General features: G+C 41.5%; 1 protein-coding gene across 5 annotated transcripts in view; it reads right to left on the bottom strand.

The window, feature by feature from the left end:
* Window positions 1–24,533, bottom strand: part of ARHGAP22 (Rho GTPase activating protein 22) — a 117,211-nt gene that overhangs the window by 80,524 nt on the left and 12,154 nt on the right. For 3 of the 5 annotated variants that reach the window (XM_064716302.1, XM_064716303.1, XM_064716304.1), the window contains exons 2-3: window positions 21,760–21,959; window positions 17,717–17,804 (exon numbers count right to left, since the gene is read on the bottom strand). In XM_064716302.1, the coding sequence (XP_064572372.1) occupies window positions 17,717–17,804; window positions 21,760–21,959 (288 nt within the window). Of the gene's footprint in view, window positions 1–5,032; window positions 5,340–5,447; window positions 5,562–17,716; window positions 17,805–21,759; window positions 21,960–24,533 lie in introns of those variants that run through there. The other 2 variants (XM_064716307.1, XM_064716306.1) reach the window with 2 other exon arrangements.

Genomic DNA, 24,533 nt, shown 5'->3' with positions numbered 1-24,533 from the left:
ACACAGCAGGCATTTTAACCTATATGTGGAAGTTCATTCAAGGGGCACAGACTAAGGAAAGAGCTGCTTCAGCTTCTCAGCTTATGTGGCTGTTACACATTAAAAACCTCTGTGCATCTGCCCTCAACATAGCAGTATTCCATAGTTCCCCTGTTAACATACAAGTACTAATCCCCTTCTTGGCTTTTCTGGTTTTGGACCCATATTTCCTGTCCTGCAAAACTGTATCCCACTCCACTTAATATGCCATATGTGCTCATTTTTGAGGGACCTAGTCCAACACTGCACAAAGTTACACTTCCTTGGATAAAAATGACAACAGAAAATATTTTGCACTTCTGCTAAATTATTAATAATGTGGAAGAAATAAATCTGTTTAATTGAAACTGATATTTTCAAGTTACAGTAATCAAGAGCTGTAGAAATACAAGTTTTAAATAAAAAGTCTTTTTAATGAAATGTCTCAACAAAAGAACTGCAATTAGTTCTGCTTAGCAACTAGGCAACATCAAAAAACAGATGGTCAATTGGACAAGAGACCAAACATATGATCAAGCCTTTGAAATGCTATCAGTTAATTCCTTTCCTCGTCAGAGCATAACTAGTAGAGACCATAAAGGTAAATAGTACTTTTCCATCCACTAACACAGCAACAGCTCTGCTGTGTTAGGTCAAAGGTTGCTCCTTGCTTTCATTGACAAAACCAGTCACAGAGACGTTTCCTAGGTAAGTAATAATTGACCAGATAACTTCAGGATAATATTTCTTCCTAAAACAAATCTCCCAAGTTTTCAAATTTCTAGTTTTTTTTAAAATTTGGGCAGAAATAATTAAAGCCTTCCACGTGCCCCAAATGTGCCTTCCAAATTCCATCCTTAGTAGCTATGGGCACATGGGAAATGGAGAGGAAGCACATTTGGGTGCATACAGGGAATGCCAGCTGGAGAAGCATGCAGGTGGCATTCTCTGCTGTAGTCACTAAAAAAATCCATTCACTTGATCTTATGTTTTGGAAGAGACTGAGAATTCCTCCTTTATGTCCTTTGTTATGTCTTCGGTTTTCAAAAATTGCAGAATGCAGAAACCTCTGAAGTCCTTTTTGCTACTACAGTTATAATGTAAACTGACCACCCTGCTGAAATGATGAATGAGTTCACATCCTAACTTAATATACATTCCCACCCAACACAGCCTGTTTTTACAGTGCTCAGGTTCACATCACAGAGAACTGTTTCTCACAGAAAGAAAAGTGTGCAACACAATAAGCACACAAGTTTATTCTTACACATGCTGGGGACTTTACAGCTCTAAAATACTGCAACTGTGCTCATGTGTGCTTCACATGACTGCACAACCAATCACTCTGACCCTGAGAGAGCCAAATATTATTATTAAAATCTTCTCAGCACTTCTAGTGAGAACTCATTCTGGACTTCTGTTAGAAACTATATTTAGTTACTGGGGAGGTGCAAAAAGAATTTGAAACAAGAAGATAGAGGAAACAATTTAGCTTCTTTTTTTTTTTAAAAACAGAAGAATTAATTCCTTAGCTGTGAGGTAGTAGTATGGAACCCAAGGCCACATTTCTAAAGTATTTCAGACTGGAAGATACTGAACAGATTTCATTTGCATTAAGAATTGCAGACTTCCAAAGTATAGTCTTCTCCTAAATCCTCACTCCTTTTGCTTCTACACAGGAAAGTATTAAGGTCATTCAAGAGATGCAACTGACTTATTCCAGACTTCCTCTTTTACTCCTTTTACACAAAGCACAACCATTATCAAAAAACCTAGTGAGTTTTGGCATCTCAGGTGAGCCCGTTTTTCCCTGTCTTATAAGTACACCTTCTTAAACACAAAATTGTAACAGAAAGCACACCTTGGCAGCTGACACCAGACAAGACTGAAAGGGCAAATACCATTTGGCTGAGATCCAGAGCTGTCCTTCATCCTTGCACCAATTTGAAACTTTTTTTCATAGTGAACACAAGGTGGGTCTCCCCAAGAGACCTCAACTGAGCAGGACTGATTGATGACCACATTAAACCAAGTAAAGGCAGAAGTCACAATATGGTTACATTCCATCACTGGATATCCACCAGAAATCTTTGTAACACTAGAGTGCAATAATTTTTTGAAACATCTGATGGGGAACTGTATAAAAAATGCCAAGAGCAGAAATACAATCACACTGAAACAAGCAAGCACAGGAAATAGTGAAGGGTAAACCATCAACCACAGCTCATGGCAAACACTCACCCAACAGCTTCAGTTCTAGGCTAGTGGGAGCCAACAGTACCAGAGTGTGAGGAGGAAGGAGGATTTTATTTTTAGCTAACTTCCAATTCCTACCATCTATCACATCCTTCTCCCACATTAAGATTTCAGCACACAGCAATCGAGTGAATCTAACAGACAGTAAAGATCAATTCAGTATTCCTGCCCAGGAATTTGTTACTTTCCAGCCAGTAGGGGATTCTGCTGCAGAGTTAGAAGGGGAGATGAGTGGGGAAGGATGACAACTCAAGCTTTCCATTCTGGCCTTAAACAAATGCAAATATCCTTAAACACTCTCCCCCTTATTAAGCTTATTAAGCCTCTGCTATCTGCAGATAACCCACAGCATTCAGAGAGACACTTCAGCCTGCAACTTTGAAGAAGTAGGAATCTACTCATCAGTTAGCCCTATCTGTGCCTGATGTGCTAAAAGGCTATCAGAAAAAGCTGATCGGGCAAATGCAAAAACACAAAACATTGTTATCAGTACCCAGGTCCCCCTCCCACGTCTGCTGAAAGCATTTTCACAGCAAAGCAGGACTTGCTGAAGCTCATGATCAAAAGGCCAGTGCACCCCGTCCCTAAACCTTTCCTTAAAGACAAAAAAGCAAAGCAGCAGGGGCAATCTAAATCGGTGCCTTCTCTGCATAGCTTACAAATGTAGAGACATCTGAAAAGCACTGGAAAATAATCTTACTGCTTTAAAGGGAACCATGCCAAACACCAAGGAACAAGCGAATTTCAGCAGCATCATACAAAGCCAAATTTGGTCCCCAATTAAGAATACAAATGGCAGCCTGGCACTTCAGGTCTTCCCTCACAGTGACTGATCAGCAAGACAGGGCATGGACATTTTACCTCACCAATAATATTAATATCAACAGCAAAGTTGTATTAAACTTGAGACTGGTTAAGTTCCATGCACACAATCCTTGCACAGTCTTCAGCCTGCTACGTGGGTTAGGAGAGTCAACTAAGAGACATTTATTTTGTTACACAGGAATTACTTGAGATATATTTTCCAAATAAGATAAAAGAATCCTGCAGAACCTTTAACAGGCTAGCCTTGAGAGAAGTCCACAAAATATTTATTAGTATTACATACTTGATAGGGTTACACAGGCAAAGTACAATTTTACACAAATACTTATCTCAACTGTAGCAGTTCTTAGAGAATGGTGTGGCTTCACTGCTGTCTGCAGGTTTACACAAATTTGCAATTTTGACACAAACATACTTTGTTCTTTCAAGCCTGAATGCAATATGCTAGCTGAAACACCCATTGTTTGTAGAAGCTCTTCCCGAAAAAGATAAATACAATTTCACTCAAGTGAATGAGGTGACTGGATTCATGCCAGAATGAGGACAAATGTTTCTTGATAACACCCAATCTAAGCCTCTCCTTCCTCAACAGATTAAAACCTGATGCATATGGAAAATCCTACAATATTCCCAATACAAAATTCAGGGGTATTTGCTCAAATCCTTTTTCCTTATCCTGTCTTTGGGGGGAAATTCACATCCGTTCACTGGGTGCCACACTGACAATCCAGGCATAGTCAACTCAATAATAATTGAAAGAATAGATATATCTTTCCTGATCTTCTCCACTTCTGACAGGGAAATTTATTTCAGTGTTTATGCTTCTAATATAACTGACAGTTACTGATATTACTTCAGATCAGCACACTTTTCCTTTAGGTTTTAGACTGCCACCTTTAGCTTTATCAAGCTTACCTTAACTTGCAAATTTTAACCTGATGCAGCTGTGATGAAGACAGCAGCCCCATACTCACTGAATTTCCACCAATGTGTTTACTTTTCCCTTTGTCTCAAAACTAGAGCGTGTGTGCTAAATTCCTAACATTATCTAAATCATATTTCCAGCATAGCAACTATTAAGGGCGTTTTCCAAAGTTTTGCACAGGAAGCAATTTCCCCCCCTATTTTCTCAAGAATCCAACTTCAGAGGATTTTGATTACTGAAAGAGAAGTATTTTCAGCTGTCAAAAAGTCAGAACACTCAAGCATTTATTCTACAAACTCCAAGCACAGTAACATTTTTGAGCACTATTCTTATGAGACTGCTTTCTACTGAGGAAAGCTACACTTCTGTCTGGGCTCACACACCATCTATTCTCAGAGCCCCTGAATATCAACTACAAACTTTTCCCAAAACAGACAGGATGTCAGAGGCTGGTCCCAACACATAAACCCATGCAGGAGCCGCCCTGGAAGTAACTGAAAATCCACAGGAGAACTAAGTGCGTTGGAGACACTGCCTCCTAAAGCAGCTTCTTCTACTGGGAGCTCGACCCTCCAGAAAACATCCAAGTCCTTCACTACACAGAAAAGATGAGGAAAGATTGTCAGCTAATGCTATTGCCACGTTAACAGCCTTTCTGAAAAAAATCAACCGGTTTCCCTCTCATCAAATTTTACTTGTTAGTAGAGAAGAAGAAGAGCCAAGGATTGTGTTTAAAGCACAAGACCCCATCGAGACAGTATTTAAGGGTTTCGTTCGCCGAGTTTGCTGAAGCACAGAAGAAGCGGCGGCAGCTCCCGAGGGCTGTACGCGGAGGAGCGCTGCCCACGGAGGGCGGCCGGCCCGGTTCGGCGGTGCCGGTCCCGCAGGCAGCGCGGAGCCCGAGCCCGGCCGCTCCCGAGCCGCTCTCCCGGCAATGCGCGCACACGGCAGGCACACACGCACGGGGAAGGAGAGCTGTCCCGTCACATCCCAGGGGGAGTCAGTTACCTCTGGGCTCCTCACGGCAGCCTTTGCAGGAGCACAGCCCCATGGCAGGTGGCAGCGTCCCTCTGGGCCCCGGCCAGCCCGCTCCCGGCCAGGCGGGGCCGCCTCCAGCATCCCTGGCAGCGGGGCGGGCAGCCGGGCTGGGGCTGCAGAGGCTACGCAGGGACAGCGGCAGGTCGGTGCCCTGCAGCCCCCCGCCTTTGTCGCCCGTGTTTCCAGCCGGCCTCGAGGCAGAACTCGGCGCTTCACGGCTCCCTGCCCCTTAAACCGCGCTGGCTTATTAATTATAGTCACCCTTTGAAGGGTGAGAGCCACCGGAGCCTGCTTTGTGCGAGAGGCTCTCAGATGGCCAGAGGGCAACAGACACCCAGCACAAACCTTCAGTGTGCATAGAAAGATACCAGATAGACTATTTCACCTCTTGCAAAACTCCGTCACGACAGGACAGGGTCATATGGTATATCCCCCACAAGAGTAAACACCATATATCTGAGTCTCCACAGAGATACTGAGTGTTACAGGGACCTTGCATTCTTGCAAAGGTCAGTGCTGCTCTAGCAATATTCAGAAGGCTCGTTTACATGCTCACTTTTAATTGCATTAACCTAACTGAGTCACCAGCCACAACAACAAGATAGCTTTTTGTTTTGGGATAAGGAAAGAACAGCATCCCTAGAACAGATGTTTGCTGGATCTCTGATCACTCTGTGCTTGTTCCCTAGACCCTGCAGCACTTCACTCCAGCAGGGACCCTGCTTATTGAAGCCCCAGTGCCCAGGTGCAGCAATGCCCTGAGCACTGCAGCAGAGACACAGTTTGTTTTATACACCAACTCACAGGCAAACTGGCTGCCTTTGCAAAGCTTGGGTCAAGCTAGAGTTGGATGTTACAAGAAAGTGACTGAATGATAAAGTCTTTTCCAGGCTGGACACTGCAGAAGAATACACTCTTTGATAGCAGTATGCTATGCACAAAAATTAGTTTGGGTGGGAGAGCAGAAAGCTTGACAAATAGAGGTTTGGGGGTGGGGGAGATAACAAGGAGATACATCTTTCAATACTGTTAAAATACCAGAAACAGCCTGAGCCCAAGAACTGATATGCAGCTCCAGCTCCTAGTACATATTTCAGCCTTTTGAGCTTGAGCTAAAGTTCTTCAGAATGGACTTCCAGGAGAGAAAATGAATGACCTAAAGGGTAGATGTCTACCAGGTCTCCCATCATTAAAAAGAAAAAAAAAAAAAGAAAACAAAAAAAATGACAATAATGTTCTACAGAGAGGTCCTTCTGCAGAGTATTCAGCTGTTAACTGCACACTTGAGCAATCCCAGAGTATGAGCATTCATTAGTTAGCACAAAAAAACCAAAACAAAACCAAATCCCACACAGGATAGAAGACAGACAGGGCAGGAAAGCTTTCCCACCGCCACCAAACACACTAGAGGAAGTTCAAGATATTCCTGCAAGAGAACTGAAGGAAATCCAGTATTCTGGCTTTGCTGGTACCAACTTGTTCCTCTTGGATAGATGTGTGAGAATTCATGTCAGTTGTTTGGTTGAGCCTCTGAACTCGTCAGAGAGTGCCAATAGCTGACAGCTGCTTGGAAATCCATCTCTTGTGCAGAGCGCTCCCTTGCCTTGTACAGCAGCAGAGACTTCCCTTTTCTCTTGGCTAGAGGGTGATCTGATCTCAGGGAAGAGGCATGGGAACCACCTGCTTGAGGGGCTGGACAATCTCCTGGCAGCACTTCTCCGTTTGGTTTTAAAGCAAGCTCCAGGCAGCCCCCAGCAGCGGGGAGCTTTCCAAGCCCTGGAAAAGCCGCAGGGTTTGCTAAGGGCACTGCCAGAGCAGCGGCAGATAACAGGGATGGAGGGAGTACCCTCCTCTCCAGCTTTCCAGCCTGGCAGCTCCATGGAAAGGTGGATGCTGTCTGTCAGAGGAATCCCCAGACTACCTACAAGATACTGAAATTTGAGCATTTAAGAATTTTTAGGACTATTATGTATATCACTTCACATGGACAGGTGAGGCTGATGAGGGTTTGGCACACATGCTTAGTTCAGACAATCAATCTGACAGCTTCAACAAAGCATTTAAAGAATTTTTTTTCATTTCTATTACTGAAACATTACCATTTAAAACTCTCCTTATTTTCACAAAATATTTAGAAAACTGACAGAAAGCTTGTCTTACCTTTTGCGTTAACCCTGCATGTCTTCTCCTTAAGACACCATCAAGCACCCACCAACTTTAGACTAGGGTTTACAAAATCAGGAGCCCAGAGTTCAATGTCTAAATTTGGATTTCAAATGCTAAAACATTATGCTGATCTTTCAAAAACTCCAAGGGCTTAACAGTTCCCTGTAAAATGAACTGGAGCAGACTGAGTGTCCTAAGAGTTTTTGAATAACACATCTGCTTTGCACTTTTTTTTTTTTATTCTCAGCCACAGCTCTTGGTTCCACCATCTGAAATTCTTGATTTAAAGTTTATATTCCCTCTCATTTCTTAAGAAATACAGTAGTGTATTTCTTAAGTGTATATTATATGTGTATAGTGTATATTCAGTGTATTCCCTGCCACTGAAAAGGAAAGCCAGCTGCTAAATACTGCTGTGTGGAAAATGAACTTTTATATTTCTGGACAATGCCAAACATCTGGAAGCCAGAGGTAAAGATTTCTGTTTTTGTTAAGCCAATCACTTATATTCTGTGGGAAAAAATACTCTAACCAAGTAAGTTTTTAAAAATTGCAGCATGGCAGAGGAATAGGTTATTCTAGTTCAATGATTCATTGCAGACATGACAGAGTATTAGCGGAGGAAGGTGTTTATCAATCATTCCTTTACTAGGAAACAAATGTTCTTTGTGATTCCCATCTATATCAGTTACATCTCTAGAACTGGGCAAGCATTCATTTTGGAAGCTTTTTTAGACATAAGACCATGATTACATAGCTTTGGGGATTTTCCTCACCATCCCCTCCTCCCCAGGAAGCAACAACTCGCCAGAAGAACACAAAAGTTAACACCACTTTGCATCATTGCTATTAAACAGGTAAGGTGGGCTTCATAGAGAATGGACCTAAGCCAGCCAGTAGCAAACATGCACTCATGAAAAGCTCACAATTTATACTAATACCCATGCTCAAAATTCAGAAGAATGTGTTAGAATTTTCAAGCTTGGCCAATAAAAGCTTGTTTTGCCTGATCTGTAAAATTATTTGTACTATGATCTTCTCCATATCAATCAAATAATCTGTAAACCAGGGAAATTATAGACTTCCTCTTCAAAAGTTAAAGCCTTCATAAAATGAAAAGTTTACTTTCTAAGTCAGATTCAGGATGGATTATTTCCAGGATTTCCAAAGTACATGGTGAAGCAAGAAGTGGCTTGCCAGGCCACAGTGGAAACCCTCTATGACTCTCCACACATTTCCAAACAGCCACTGGACTCAGAAGAAAGAAGAGACTATTCTGGCAATGTAATAACAGAGGTAGAAGAGTACATTACAACCAGTCTTAGTTCATATATATCTAAATACTCTAACACCCTTAAAAACCCACTACATTTCTTATAAGAGCCTGAAACTACAAAGTGAATTTTCTAGCCTAGTATTTATTAAAAAAGTGACATGCTACCTCCCCTAAGGCTTTTTCCTGTGAGAGCAGAGCAATGTAAACCATCCTCACCCTTTCAAACCCCAGTCTTCATCATCCCCCGCTCTCCAAATACACACTTCTAGTATGTTTAATATAAACTGCAAAGGAAATGTTTTTGAAAACTCCAGTTCTCCAGGCTCCTAAGACTCTGAAAAATAACCTGCTGAGAGAAGAATTAGACCTTCATGTTTAAAGGAACAATTTATAGTTCATCTGTTCTTCAGAGAAGACATTAGCACAGAAAACACGAGTTCAATGTAGATATATCACCAGACTGTATGAGAGACTTCATGAAAGTACACATTTTGTATTCACAGTTTGCCATGCCCCAAGTGACCTAAAATGCATTCCTGTTAACCAGGTTAGGCTAAATTTACAATGGAGCACAGATCTGTTAAGAAAAGGCTCTCAGGCTTAAAAAAATAAAGAAAAAAAGAAAGGATCAAAAGTCACCTGTTTTGTCAGGAATAACATTTCAAAACATCTAGCCTTGTCCTATTAAAGAATTTCTAGTCCAGAAAGAGTCAAAAGACACCAAGTTTATAAAAAGTTCTTCTGATTTGACTATATCCATTGCTTTCTCTTCTCCATCCAATCACAGCAATTCCAAGAGAAATTCAGTCATACCTTATGACACTCCCATGACAATAATTTTCACTGGCATGAGGACGTTATTTCATATTAAATGGAATATGAAAATGGCCATATTTTAGGAGATTCATAGGTGTACACCTTTGCTTTTTCTTTCAAATAATGACTCTGCTGCCTAAAGCACTTGTGAAGTGCAAAACAGAATTCCCTGAATTCTGATGAATGAAAAAACTTAAAGAATTTTAGGTGCAGTCATCAACAAATGAAAAAAGTTTGGCTGGAAATTCCAATACAGCTTTAGCCACACTGTGCTAGAGTACCTCCCCAGGTTTTTGCTTTGAAGGCGTCAGCAAGCTCTTTGGCCTCTGGCATTGAAGTGCTGAGGGAACACAAAAAACTCCCAAATAGTGAAGCCTTACACATGGACAAAATTCCCTTTTGCAGCTGGTTGTGGCAGAGCTGCCACTGTTCCTGTTCCATTTTTGGCAGCAGAAGGGCAGCAGGTAGGCACACTGGCTGGTATCAGCAATTCCTGCCTGGCATTGCCATGGACCCACAGCTGCTCTTGCACAGTTCACACCAGCTCAGAGCCCAAAGGGGAAGAGCAGCTAAGCACACAGATTGTAAGAAGCAGCTTTACTGCAAATACCTGAAGGCATTTCGCTGCCCTCAGCACTCAAAACTGCTAAAAGGAACCCTTTCCTAACAGATCCCAGTGTGCACAGAGCAGACAGCCTGCTATTAATGTATGCAAGCTTTTGCACTGCTTTGGCTCACAGAGAGACAACTCTTCACTGGCTGCAGAAATTAAAGCTAATGGCATAGAGGTCTGAGCTTGATCAAAAATATTTGGACTATAAAAAACAAACATCTCCCCCCAAAAAACCCAAACCACAACAAATACCAAACAAACAAACAAAGCCCCCTGCATGTTCTTAAGCTGGGTGTAAGGTATGCTCCCCCATAGGCAATACATCCTTGTCATATTTCCTCCTCCCTATAAAGTTCAAAAAGCCCAGAGCAAACAAGTTCTCACTGATAGCACGCTAATTATCCCTAAGCCATTTCAGACAAATACAGAGGGGGTTTTGCCTGTGAACCCTCTCTCAAAGCTGTTTGACACTGGGCCAGCTGCCACTTCAAACTGGTGCTGGTGCATTCATAAACACCCCAGATAGCAGTTTGTCAGTTTTCTCTTTTGGATCCTGGATCAGCACACTATCAGCTGCACCTCCCTTTCCCCCCACACCTTTTGTGGGCCTCATAAGAAGGACCTGTGTTTTAGTTTTCTTACCTTTTCTTGCCAGAATGACTTCCACATGGTATTTCCAAGTCAGTGTATCCTACTGAGCAGTTAAGGTGCGGTGCTAACAGGTGCCTCAAAAGGGTGAGTGGTGCTGCCCTACAGGATTGCCAGTATCAAAGAACAGAATCACAGGGTCATTAAGTTTGGAAAAGATCTCCAAGACTGAGTCCAACCTTTGACTGAACATCACAATGTCAACTAAACCATGGCATTAAATGCCATATCCACTCTTTTCTTCAACACTGTGAAGAAAAGGGACAGTGACTTCACCACCCCCCTGGGCAGCCAGTTCCAAGGCTTGACAAGACTTTCAGTGAATAAATTCTTCCTAATATCTGCCCTGAACCTCCCCTGGCACAGCTTGAGGCCTTTTCGTCCTGTCTTTATTTCACTTCTGTTAGAATTTAATGTGTGCTGTGACATGGCCATATATCATGTATCTTATTTTACTTCATCATGCTAACCTAATAGAGTACTTTATTGGCCTCAGAGATCCCAGACATTGCATAAATCTTGTGGAGAATTCACCCATTGCTATTGCAAATGGGAACACAGCTCTTTCTGGGGCTGAACAAAACTTAAACCCATAACAGCAGCAACAGAACATACAAGCTGTAAAACATCACTGAAGACTTGATTTCTGACAAACTAGCAAGAAATATAGAGATGATACTACATAACTGATCATGCTGACAGTTTGATAAACACATCTCTATGTAACAAAGCTGTACTTGCACCAGAATACTTTAAAAAATAAATCCCTCTACTAACTACACATGCCTTAGGACTTAATACATTATCCTCAAGGCAGAATATTCAATAGCAGAACTCACTATGGAAGGTCTCAGCAGGAAGTATTCAAAATCTTACTTAATTTTCACTGAAAAATCAACCTGAGGAGATCAAATGGTGCCTTGTACATTTCCACTACAATGTGTCATCACACTACAAAGCCATATTTCTATACCCAAAGGGCAACCTATATAAAATGCTATATTTGTCTCTCAGGAACATAATGGGTTAAGGAGGACTGCTCAAAACCAGTCAGAGGTTACATTTTAATGATCTGCACTAGCAGAAAACCCTATTCATGAAACTTCTTAAGTCTCATGCTCCTTTCACAGCAGGCCTTATGCGAGTGCAATTGAAGTTTTAAAAACCATCATTCTTCTTTAAAACCAGCACATGCATTAAAGACAGCTAGGTGCGACTGATCAGGGATTAAATGCACAACTTCTCCTGGAACACAAATCCCAGGACAGCAGAACACAGGTATGCTATTGCAGTCCATTTCCAGTCCTACTTTCAGCTGCCCACGGGCCCAGAGCACTGGGGGATGGAGGCAGTACAAGGTGAAGTAGATCAAACACTTCTAATAAAACAAAGGCAGGACCTTGTTTATTTCATTAGGCAGGGTCATTACCTGCCAAATGCAAACATTAGCCTTGGGCATTGCATATGCTAGGGGAAAAAAGAAAACAAAGCAAAAAGCAATTTACAGGCTGCAGGTGCCTCCTGATGCCCTTCAAGATGTTTTAAATTGATAACGTAAGGTGAGCCAAAACATTCTTAACTATCAGGGAGCCTCATCACCCTCAGGGGAAAAGGTTATTGGGCTCCTCTTTCTGTCCAAAACCCTGGATGCAGTCCCAAGACCTTCACCTGTCATGAGTCATCACCTTAAGCAGGCAGAAGAGGACTGGTCAAGCTGTGGGGATACAGCACTGGACTGAACACAACACTTACTGAAATCAATAAGGTTACATGAATTGAGAGCAAAGTTCAGTCTTCTTTTCTTTTTTTTCCACATTCTCTTTTCATAAGAATTCAGTGACATGATAGAGTCAAGCATTCAGGGAAAGTACAGGTCAGAATATCAGTAAGAAGAGAAGCCTTGCTTACAGAAGATTTGAGCTGCTAACATTTATCTGCACAAGGGAAATGAGGGGCTCCATTAATTACTCAACTATCAGTTCATCAACTTATATCCATTAATAAAGCAAGCCTAGAAATACTGGCAGCTGATTGATACTTCTGTTGAACTAAAGGAAGTTATCAAGGTCTGAGCAGGCCATGAAAGCTATTTTCAGTTCAATAAAAGAATCTCAGAATTAGGAAAGGAGTAATCCCACACAAGGCAGTTAGTATCTTTTGGAAAATGCCAATGCATTAAAATTGCAAAATTTTGAAAAGACATATTTTTAAAAATAAGTTTAGCAGGCTCAGGATGGGGGAAGAGGAAAACAGTCAGACAGATGCCACTAAATAGTCCATAAACACTGGGTCAGCATGTTAACCTGAAATAGTGGAGATCTACACCCAAGTGGCTTCCCCACAGTGTCTATACAGAATATGTTCTGCTCTTATATTACAATTTTAAGACCAGAACAAGATTGAAATAGGTAAACAACATGAACTTGAATGTTTTCAAAGACTGTTGATTTTGGCATCTGAGACAACAGCTGTATGTTGTGAATACATGGAGTGTGTTCAGTATAGAATATTACAGAATCACAGAATATTCTGGGTTGGAGGGGGCCCACAAGGATCATTGGCTCAGCTTTTACATGAGTGATCCATATGGGCATCAAGCCCTCAACCTCGGCATCATTAACACCACACTCTAACCAACTGAGCAAACGTGCAGGAATGTATTCAATATTGCATTTTGCCTACAGAGCACAGCATTGGCTTCACAGGCTGGGCAAAGACGTCGTTAGGGAACCCCTGCTCGCTGGTTTGCTTGGAGGAGACACGAATGAACAAAACAGAGTAGCCAGTTTACTCTGAGAGCATGAACTCGCACTCCAGGGATTCAAGGCATTGCCATCACCGACAGCGAGAGCAGAAGCTGGAAAGAGGCAGCACCATCTAGTGCTCAGGAGAGACGGAGCAAGTAGAACGGAGAGAACAACGCACTGGCACTCCCCGGGCACAGAAACTCAGCATACACACTTCCTAGGAAGCTCAAACTGCACTTGAGCATAAAAAGACACTGCAGCTGGGAAAAGGCAAGCAGATGTAACCCATCATCATCTGAGTGTTAAAGCGTTATTACCTTAAACGTCTCAACCCAAGAAAAAATGTAATAATAAAAAACTGTTACCAGACTATGACTGCAAAGAAAGCATACAATTTTATCATTCTGGGCACTCCTTTGAAAAGAAAATTTAGAAAAAGCACTTATTGTTTTTCACCCCTCAATAAATGGAAAAGTCTATCTTATGTTCCAAGAGGCAGGTTTTTTTATGACATGCAACTGCATGCTCTCAGCTATGCTCCAGACATCTACCAGTAATAAAAACAGATCTGACAGGGCCCTCCACTGCAAAACCAACACCTCCAATCTTCTTGTCTAGGCCAATGCAATGCCATGGACATGGTAACATCCACAGCTCTCTCTTTCTGAGTGTTTCCAGAATGCACTGCTGCAACTACTCTGTCTTAAACTTCCTTGTAGGACCCAAAATTACTTTATTTTGCTGCTATTTTCCCAGTCAATATGGTGGATGCCAAATTACAGGAATCTAAATATACCTCCCAAATATCAACATCATTGCATATTTAGATATGCACAGTCAGTTTTCAGCTGTAGACTTCAGGAGAAAACTTAATTACCAATGGCAAACTCAGGATCCTGCTGTTAATTGGAATTGCAATTTGCATTGAATAATAGAGAACACAGAATGATTTTCAATGTATGAATTTCTAATTTCTCCTCCTGGTATTTTAATTACACAGCATCTCAACAGGAACTGAGATAAAAAGGCCACAAAAATAGCTTAATTGGTGTTGATCACCTGGGATGCAGCAGTGTACCACAGATCAGACTGCTCTGTGGGCACCATTCCACCTACTGGTACAAGACAAACAAGCTGCCACTCCAACTTCTCTGTCAGACACTGTCAACAACACAAATGGACCCCTACAGAACAAATAGACAACAATTACTGTTCCTGTAAGAATTAGGACTCCTACCTTCTTATTCTGCCTTTCTTGATTTTCCTTCTTGTTATATAGCCCAACCAAGGCCATGAAGTAGCTTCTGCATAAGCCCTGCACAAAGTTTCTGCATGAGGCATTTTATTTTGCCCCAGCCTAACTTCTGGCATAATGCAACCACTACTCCATCTTTGAAGGACTCAGTATTCCATGCAAGTTCCTTTTTTAAGGCAAGTTGCCTCTGGTGAATTCAGTCTTTATAACTAACTGAAAGAGCACACCATAGAGAACTGACTTCTAAAGTTTTGAAAATAACCTTTGACATGTAAATCATGTATAGGCAGTGACAATTGCTCTGGCTAAGTCTGCAAAAAGACCAAGGTAACAACTATGAAGAGGAATGAACTGCTTCACCAAACAGAGGGCTGTTGCTAACTCAACTGGAGCACAGAAAACAACCTGGAGGTGCAGTTTTCACCACTTTAGTTGGATTGACCTGAAGTCAAACTGGATTGAGAACTTTTTTCAGTCATGAGAGCTGAAATGAAAGATATGATTAAATATATGGAAACAAGATCAACCCCTTCAGCCGCTGTTTCCAATAAAAATATTAAACTCATTACAAAACTGCACTCTCATTCTCACAAAGTCTCAGCTAAGAGCTGCGACTGTTCACCTTGGCAAAAAGCACCGTGGCAAGAAGGAGGAGCTAGCTATCATCAGTGATAAGGGACATCAAAATGTGTACCATGAGATCCTCCTAACTTCTGAAACTTTTTACCACTCCCCTTCGTGATTCTAAAAACCTTACTGTATCAGGAAATTCTCTGTCTGCAGAAGAACTTGAGCATCTCATAGTGCTGCAAAGACTGGGGAATGAAACTAGGTAGACCACTTGCCACAACACATTAAAACATTGTTTCCTAAAAGGTGAGACTTCAGAAGCATTTAAGTCATCAACATTCCTTAAGACTTTTTCTGAGCTTAATCCCTGTGGCTTCTTACAAGCTGCATTACACCACTCCAAAATGCACTGTAACCCCAGGTCAGCACTGAGTATTCTGTTGCCCCTGGCAACAGCAGATGCTGTTTTTGTTGCCAGATTTGGACTCCTCTCCCAAACAACACAGATCATTTCATCCATAAATACCAGCTGCTGTGGAATGATTACCCCAAATGGTACATTTGCACCTGACCTCATACTACCCTCATAACTTCACAAAAACATCCCCCACCACCTGCTAATGTGCACTGGAGTATGAGAGCAACTTGCACCCACAGCTTACCCCACCATTCCACTCTGAACTTCTATGATGAAGGGAAGCATGAATGGATTCAAAAGGGTCCAGAAATTTACACAGTTTCCCCAGAAAGGAATATAGAGAATATATTTCAGGAAGTCCTGTCACCAGATCTAACCCTGGTTTGACTGTAGAACTGTTCTGCAGCCTCTCATGTCCCTAGTTAACCCTTCTCCCAGCTGCCCTATACAGCTTAGAAATGAACTTGATGAAACATGAATAATACACAATGCCCATCATTAGTTCTTGTTACTCAGCAGAAAATCAATACAGGCTCTGTTACAGCACAGGACATGCTGTTACTCCAGTCCCTGCCCTCTGAGGGAACAGCTCTCACAGCCAAACTTAACACAGCCTGCAGCACAGGAAAGGTGGCAAGATCACAGCACCAGTTGCACAGCAAGGACACTGAGTGCCTTAGCCATCAATCACAAAATAGGGTTTTGGAGATAACTGGTACCACAGACTTTGGAACCCTTTGGACATTTCTCAGACCTCAGCCTCTTCTCTTTGTCAGATAAACTGCTATCAGCTATAAGTACACTTTAGGAATGTTTCACTCCATTCTTAATTTTGTTGGTTAAAGCTCTGATGCTTACTAGCACAGTAAAACCCTAATCTATACTTAGAGCTATTGAATGCACCTGTGTTCACAACATCCCCAACTTAGCTACAACAGATTTTAAAAAAATTCTTACCATTGCTATAGAAACTGTAGAGTCCTAGCTTATAGTGGGATAAATGAAACACAATTAGACAGAAATGTGATCATGGCTATACATCCAACACAGGGAAAGATGGGCAGTGATGGGAAATAGAGATCTGGGTCCTGCAAGATCATTTGTGCTGCCCTTCCTATCTGGCATCTGTTTCAGAGCTGTTCACTATGTGGGTGTTCTGCAGGCTGGCAGCCACACAGAACACGGTCATTTCAGAACACATGAAAAAAAGAAAAGGCATTAATGCCAAAACCAGCACAGAATAAATGTACTGTGAACAAAATGGGCAACTCTTCGGGCCACATTCCCCTGTGACGTCTGTGTCAATCACATTCTGTATTGACTGGCTATTTATAGTGGTTTTCAATATTTACTATCCATGTTGCAACTAAGTTTGCTACAAACGGGATTTAGCTGCATAAACGGGATTTAGTTCATTAGGGAAAACATCTTCATTTTGCAGACAACCTATGTGCAGGGTTTGAACACAAACACAATACAAATACTCCCAAATACAATCAGAACTGAATCAAATTGCTCCTGCAGTAGGGAACTTAATTCTGCATCTATCCTGGAGATACCAACTCTGTACCCAGAAAGCATTTGTATGGGAGCTAAAATGACTGCAAAAGTTTTACATTAATACTACAGTGACAGATCATTAGATTTTCTACCTGAAAAAACTTCAACATCACTTCCATGCTAGGCCATTTATTTTCTTAAACTTTTTATCCAAAAGGAAAGTGTTTTGAAGCTTTTTGTCTGCACTCCCACCCACTTCCCAAAATAATTAGTATACATGAAAGAAATTGCATCCAGATACCACTTTTCCCTAAGTTCTGTGCTGTGTTCTGTGCCTGTTTCTCCTGCAACAACCAGAAGAATGCATCCATAGAGAGACCACACAATGCTCCAAGAAAAAAGCCTCTCCAAACAGGAAAGTCAAGGATCATGATGCACCTCAACTACTGTAAAATGGAAATGAGGCACCACAGCAGCACTTTTATCCAGAACTAAGAACACCATGTAGTCAAGTCCCTTTTCTCAGTCTCACTGGATAATCTTGCCAGTGTATCAGAACATTCAGGAATGATCAATACAACTCAATTACCATTAGTGACAACTGATGTGATGTTGTAATGAAAGCACAAAAAACTGCTGGCATACCTGGAGTAATTTCAAACAGATGTTTCCCTGGTTCATCAGGATTAGGTGGCAGCTCGTTCACCTGACTGCCTTGCAGTAGTATCAAACCCTGTAATGGACACAAACATTAGTGAAAAGGGAAAGGCCACTAAAAGGGTAAGGAAAAGGTGATAAAATGCATAGTAAACTCAAGTCCAGCTTATCTACTGAGCCCAACACCTTTCCACAGATTTGAGCAAGAAATTATTTGAGCTGGTCATCCACCTGCTTCACTGTCCTTTCTGTCACACTGGACACTGCTGGTTAAGGCTGTTTCCTCTGGAATAACACAATTCTGAGCATGCAGAAATGATTCTCCTTGGTTTTCACACCTAATTATCCCTTGCAAGAGTTTCATCTCTCATTACACCTACTCCTCCTACACCCTTGAATTTCTGGTTGCAGCATGCATTTGAATAACATGGCTGATTTTCCAGAGATGCTCAGTACACAGAAGTTCCCAGGGAAATACTCAAAGACAGCAGCTAATTCAGGTTTGAAAGACAATGGACAACTTTTTAATCCAAAAGACTATAGCTTCCCTAGAAAAAACCTGAGCCCCTTCCCAAGTTCAAGTGCTGCCAGTATTCAGCTTCATTTCCACTTTGAGCCCAAGCATAATTAACACAATGTATTCCAGTTTGGGAACTCTGCATAACTGGTGGCATAGTATCTTCAAAGTGAACAAAATCCTCTTCATCTATGGAAAAACTGAAAGAGACATCACAAGAAGCTCTTCTCCAGTAACCTGAGTGAAACAAGCATTTAATCTCTGATATTTTAATGGGTTTCCAGCTAACATTCTTCAGGACCTATGCACAATCAGACAGACTCTGGGACTCAAGAGTTAAGCCATGAAGAAGGTAATCAGCAGTTCCCACTCCTGCACTGAACTGCCCTGGAATGCGAACAGGGTCCAGAGCATCTTTTCTTGATGAACAGAAAATGAAGAAAGTTGTTTCAGTCAGGTTTTTCACACATATCTGTGGTTGATGAGAATGTAGCTATGCATGTTTACTGATCTGGCAACAACCAAATCCAAGACACACTGGACCATCATAATATTGTTAATCAAAACAAATTCTAGTTATGTTATTTGTCAGCTTCCAGATCCACATATAATGGAGTAATACAATTAGTGTCTCATGAGACAGACAATCCAGAATTTCAACTAATAGAAGACAACTCATCATAAGAGCTTTGCAATCTTCTCTATAAAAAAGAAGCCAGATGTGTTACTTTGTCACTATTCTGTATAACTTCCATAGCTTTGCTGCTCAGGAATGCATCCTCCTACAAACGCTTTGTTCAGCAGGGTCAAGGCTCAGCTCCTGTCCCCTACCCAGTGTAAGGTTGTGGAAGGACATTGTGGAGGAGGGCACTTAGCAAAGTCCATGCTGAGTGGTTTCTCAAGAATGGTTGTAAGATTTAAAATTGAGGCAAAATAAGTTAACATAACAGGATAAGCCTTCACCATCCTTACCTCCCAATCCTGTTGCCCTGCAAATTGACTCTGGGGTTCACTGAAATTAGAAGATAAATGGAAGACATTCCATCGATAACAGGAAAACATATTAAAGGCAACTTGACCAAAATGCAAATGCATCTGAATTCCAAATGGCATCAAAAAGTATTGTATAAAACATCATCTTTAAAGTCCAGTGGCCAGAACTAGAAACATTCTAGAAAATTATTTCTAAAGTGCAAAATTCAAGCCCACTGCAGATGCATGAAAGCCTTTCATCATGTCAAGTCAATACTGAAGGAAGGGTTAATGAATCAGCTGCACAGTGGCTTCTTTTCCCCTGGAAACTGGGGAGGGATGTCTGCTCTCTCCTTTCCTGGGAACAGAAACAAGCCCAAAGCTCCTTTAAAAACACAAACATATTGACAGAGTCAGTAGGAGCATCAAAACCTCTTTGCAGGTCAGTCCTCCCTTCCCCTGTCCTCAGGGGGCAAAATAAGAAAACTCTGCAGAAAAGCAATGGCTGCAGATCCACCCTCTAACCTCCGGTCTCTGATGGAGTGGGCTGTGGAACTGCAGCTGTCATGTGGCACACAAATAAAAATTGAGTACCTTCAACAGTACTCAATCCATTAAGACAACAGAAAAATTCCTCCCCACTCCAGAAACCTGTGTGATTCTCCTGCCATTAGATTACAATTCCACCTTTTCAGCAATATTATTAAAGGAAGAGTATCTACAGTTTCCTTCAAGAATCTGAAACAACAGGCTTTCATAAAAATAGGCAAGGCAACATCCATGAAGAAAAAGAAGTTGTTTCATGTTTCTCTTTTGAAACATTATGCCATAAATCTCATTTGACTTTATCAGATAAACAACGAGAATACAACTCTCTTCCAAAGTATGTATAAATAACCAAGTAGGTGGAAGATCAATGGGAATTTCAGTGAAACTATTGATTTAGTTTTTACACACAAGCTTAAAGGCCATACTTAGTAAATAAAACAAAAATACTTAAATCAGGCATGAGTACCTTTAGGGCTGAAGAAAATTAGGGATTAATATCAATAACAACCAGAGAAAATATCTGCATGACCTATAAAGAAATCTCCCTACAACAAAAGGTCTCAGTTGTCTTTCTAAGATGCATGGGCACACCTGTGCCATTGCTCCTTCATTCCAGAGAATCCCAAGCAACAGCTGTCTATAAGTCCCAAAAGCACACCCCTCCTGTGGGATGCATACAGTCCTAAAGAGATGTGAATCCCAATTTCTAATTCCTACAGGAAGAGTCAGAATATAGTCCTGCATCATCCTATACAAAATATCTTCCCACAGTGATAAATTTAACCCTGTGCCCAAAAAGGGCCAGGGTTGAAGAGACCCTTCACAACCTGACAGCCTGAGGCCATTTCTTCCTCATCATGTTCACTGACACGGTTCAGAGGTGCCCAGCTCTCCCACATGCACTGCATGTGAAGATAAGGTGCCTGGCTTGAAAGTGCAAAATCCATCTGTTGCTGGCAGCATCCTGAGTAATCAACTTACATCAAGTTCAAATCTCTCTAGCCTTTACACAGCAGACTTTCCATAATCATGGACCAAATCCCTGATCAGGAGAGTGCAAGATATAAGAAGCAGTCAACATCCTCATTCATCTACCGTATTTATGTCAGGCCCACAGGGGAATATTAATTTCCATTCTCACTCTACAATGAAATTTATGTGTGACAGTCAAGCAGGCAGCTGCATCAAGCAGTTTAATAATTGTCTATAATGAGTGTGTGGATGGTGATGATATTACACAGGCTGACTGTCACTCTGTAATGCCTGTACTGACTCATCAGGAGCCAGCAGCACAGGGACGTTGTCTGGCTCATTCAATTATGTTCCCTCTGTTCAATGACTCTGGTTAAAGGCCTGACAGTCAAAACAATGACTACGTGAATTATGATGCATAATCTACTACAACAACAGGAAAGACCTTAGCTCAAATGCTCTGAGAGAATTTTACAGGCCTTAGAAAAACATGAATAAGAAATTCTTCATCTCCTCTGTAAACTTTAGGCCATAGCACAACACCCACTCAAACAAGAGAGAGTTACAGCCCATTACATTACAGCCCATTCTCAGCATGTAGCCAAATCCACACACCCCACACACACAAGCCAGCTCTAAGCAGCTGGTTCACCTCATGGCTAACAAGGATTAGCTGGGAGATAACGAGTCACAGCTGAGCAAGAAGGTTAATCACTCCTGCCTCAGTAATCTGCAGCTCCATAGCTCTTCTTGTCAAACTCCAGTCTCAGAGCTGACCATACTAAGATCTGGAGGTCAGCATGCCCTAGTGGGTAAGTAAACACCTTCTAACTTTTTCCCAAGCTCCACCACTTGTCTGGTAGTAGAAAAGCCTCCCTGCAACATCTCCTGCCTTTGAACCACCTTCAGTGTGAATTGTTTTGGTGAGAACAGAAAACATCTGAAATGAGCTGTCAACCAAAGCACAGCTGTGATCACACAGGAGTCACAACCATTAACTCCTGCAGCTCTCCAGCCATACCTGAGGTTTAGTTTCCTCTTCATCCTTGTAGTAGAAGAGCTGATCCCCACGCAGCACAAACCAGCGCTGCTGCCAGTTCTTCATGATGCTCCTCTGCTTCTTTAGCCAGCCACACTTCAGCACACGTTCCTGAGGGTTTGGGGAAGATGGTCTGGAGGGAGGCCCAATCTGTTCACCCATCACCAGACTCCTTGACCGGGCTGAAAAGGCAATTACAGAGTAAGTGAAACAAACAAATAATAGCAAGAACACTCAGGCTAAATAATTGTTCCACACTCCCTCCTCAGGTATGGACAGACAGATTTCCTTTTTGTAACAGCTATTTGTTTTTCAGGGTGTACATTCAAGCTCATGACAGTTAAACACAGGACAAACATCACCTTTTTTGGCACTGCTCGCTCCAGAGTGTCTACGGAGACACAACACCTCCAGTGAGGCTCCACTGCTCATACAACCATTCTTTGTGGCAAATCATCACTGCCTCCCAACTCTACATGGGAATAATGATATTGCTCTCTCCTAACAGGATATTTCCCTGATGAGGATGTGCAAATGTGTGGTGAGGGGGCACAGAGAGAAGGAGACAGTATAAAAAAATATTCACTCCACACACTACCAGTTTGGGGGGATTAGCCAGGGAACCCAGCTGCCATAGGAGAGAAAAAAAATAAAAACTGAGGAAAACTTAAAAAGAGAATTGTCAATCAAAGCAGTGACTGTGATCCATACAAAAGACATAGAGATAACACAGCTATCCAAAATTATTGAAATCATCTCTCTCTTCAGGGCATTCTGACACTGAAGCAGAAAAACAAAAATAAAACATAAAATGACAAAATAGAGGAAAAAAACAACACATAAATCTGAGGAAGGGTTTCAGAAACAGAAAACAAGTAAGGGAAAGTTTAAGAAATAGAAAAAAAGTCTATGACCCTTTTCTTTTCTCCTCTCTTGCATTAAGAATACTAAAGCTTGGGGCATTCAGAACTAGTCTGGAGTAGCAGACTGATTATATTTTGCAGGCAGCAAGCCAGTCCTCCAGAATAGATAGGTTAGGTGACCTCATAGGTCTTTTCCACCTCTACCTCCTTTGGATTTATGAAGTATCTTATAATAATAATTATTTAATATTTCATGCCATTTTTCCTTCTTTAGAGCTAATATGATCCTGCCCCTTCCAATTTTCTGCATTCAGCTAACTTAAAGCACAATTTATAACAGCCCACTTGGAACAAGGCATGAGTTTACAGGCCAGTACCAGTAAATCTGCATCACTGATATCTCACGTTAACACTGAACTAAAAACCAGGCAAGTTTCTTATCCAGGTACCCCTGATACACTACAGCTAATTCAAACCACCACAAGAAAGGGCACAGCAAGCCTCTGCCTCTCACAGTACTGGCTAATTTTGCCTCTTTTGGGTTCAGAGAACTAAACATGGCCTTGATGTTACCACGTGATTGGTTTCTGCTCCTGGCACCTCACCACACAGGGATGAAATTTCCAGTATTCACTAAACAAAGAAAAATAATGAGGCTGTTGCAATGTTTGGGGAATTTTTTTTTTTTAATCACATTTGCAACATTAAAATTGATCCTGTTTCTTCACTTCCATGAAGCAAATTGCAAAATAAGGAGAGGCAGATAAGGGACTTAGGTCAAATCTTGAAAGAGCCTCCTCAGTGTAATCCAGTGAGGGAAATCACATTGGTGTCTGTGATAAAATCTGCTTTGACCTTCCTCATGACCTGGCAGTCAGGTCATCATGTAGGTCTTTATAAAGAGCTCTAAACCAGCAGCACATCTACACACTGAACACTTCCATCAGCAGAGGGCAGACCTGAATGGTATCACACCCTCCCAGTATCAAAAAATCTCTGTGATAAAATCCTCACTTCTATATTTTCATATACTTTCTCTTTCCACTCTGTCTTAAGGATCCGCTCACCTCTCCTGTCACCATCCAGCAGACACTCATACTGACCCCAACAACTTTCCAGATTTATAGACCCGAGATGCATCACTTTGTTAAATTTCAGACTTGATGAAAGCCCTGGCTGACAGGCAGTATGGTTTTTTTTTCCCATTTCTCTAAACTCCTAAGGTAAATCCTGCTGCTCTCCACAAAACTGTGAATAACAGGTTTTGCCTTGTGGCTCAATCAAGAGAAATTACTTTTCAAATTATAACTATTTAGTGCTGTAAGAAATTATTTTTATTTTTACTTCAAAATTAATTTAAAGGTTAAAATTTTCTAAGAAGTGCTGCTGCAGCATCATAGCTTTTTCAGAATTAGTCTTCCTTTAGTTTATGCCTAAAATACATTGCTAAATTTAATGTGGGCTAATACACAGCATTATTCCTAGATTAGTAAAATTTATCAGCAACTTTTGCAGTCTTCCAACTCAGTACTCCTGGGTTCTGATTATTTTTATGTGCCAAAACAATAGTAAAAAAAAAAATTTATACAGAGTTCACTTAAAATCAGGCTTTAGTGTATCGAGGGGTATTATCTAAGCTCGCTCACTGTAATCTGAGCTCTCTCAGACAGGTATTTTTATTCCTGTAAATGTCAAGAACCACTCTCCCCCACACAGCCAGCATCCTCAGGCTTTAGTACTGGCCCTGCTGGCAGCACAGCATCCTCTGGCAGATGGTGACAGAGGTACCAGAACACCCTGCCCCTTCCCCATTACCATCAGGACATGGAGGACCCCATCTCACAGTTAGAAAACTCATTGCTCATGTTTAAATCTCTATTGCAGAGGCACAAA

The sequence above is a fragment of the Zonotrichia leucophrys genome, chromosome 6 (assembly GCF_028769735.1).
Source record: "Zonotrichia leucophrys gambelii isolate GWCS_2022_RI chromosome 6, RI_Zleu_2.0, whole genome shotgun sequence".
NCBI classification, from domain to species: Eukaryota; Metazoa; Chordata; class Aves; order Passeriformes; family Passerellidae; genus Zonotrichia; species Zonotrichia leucophrys.
The sequence above is the reverse complement of the archived record's forward strand: the minus strand, read 5'-3'. Positions and strand labels throughout refer to the sequence as shown.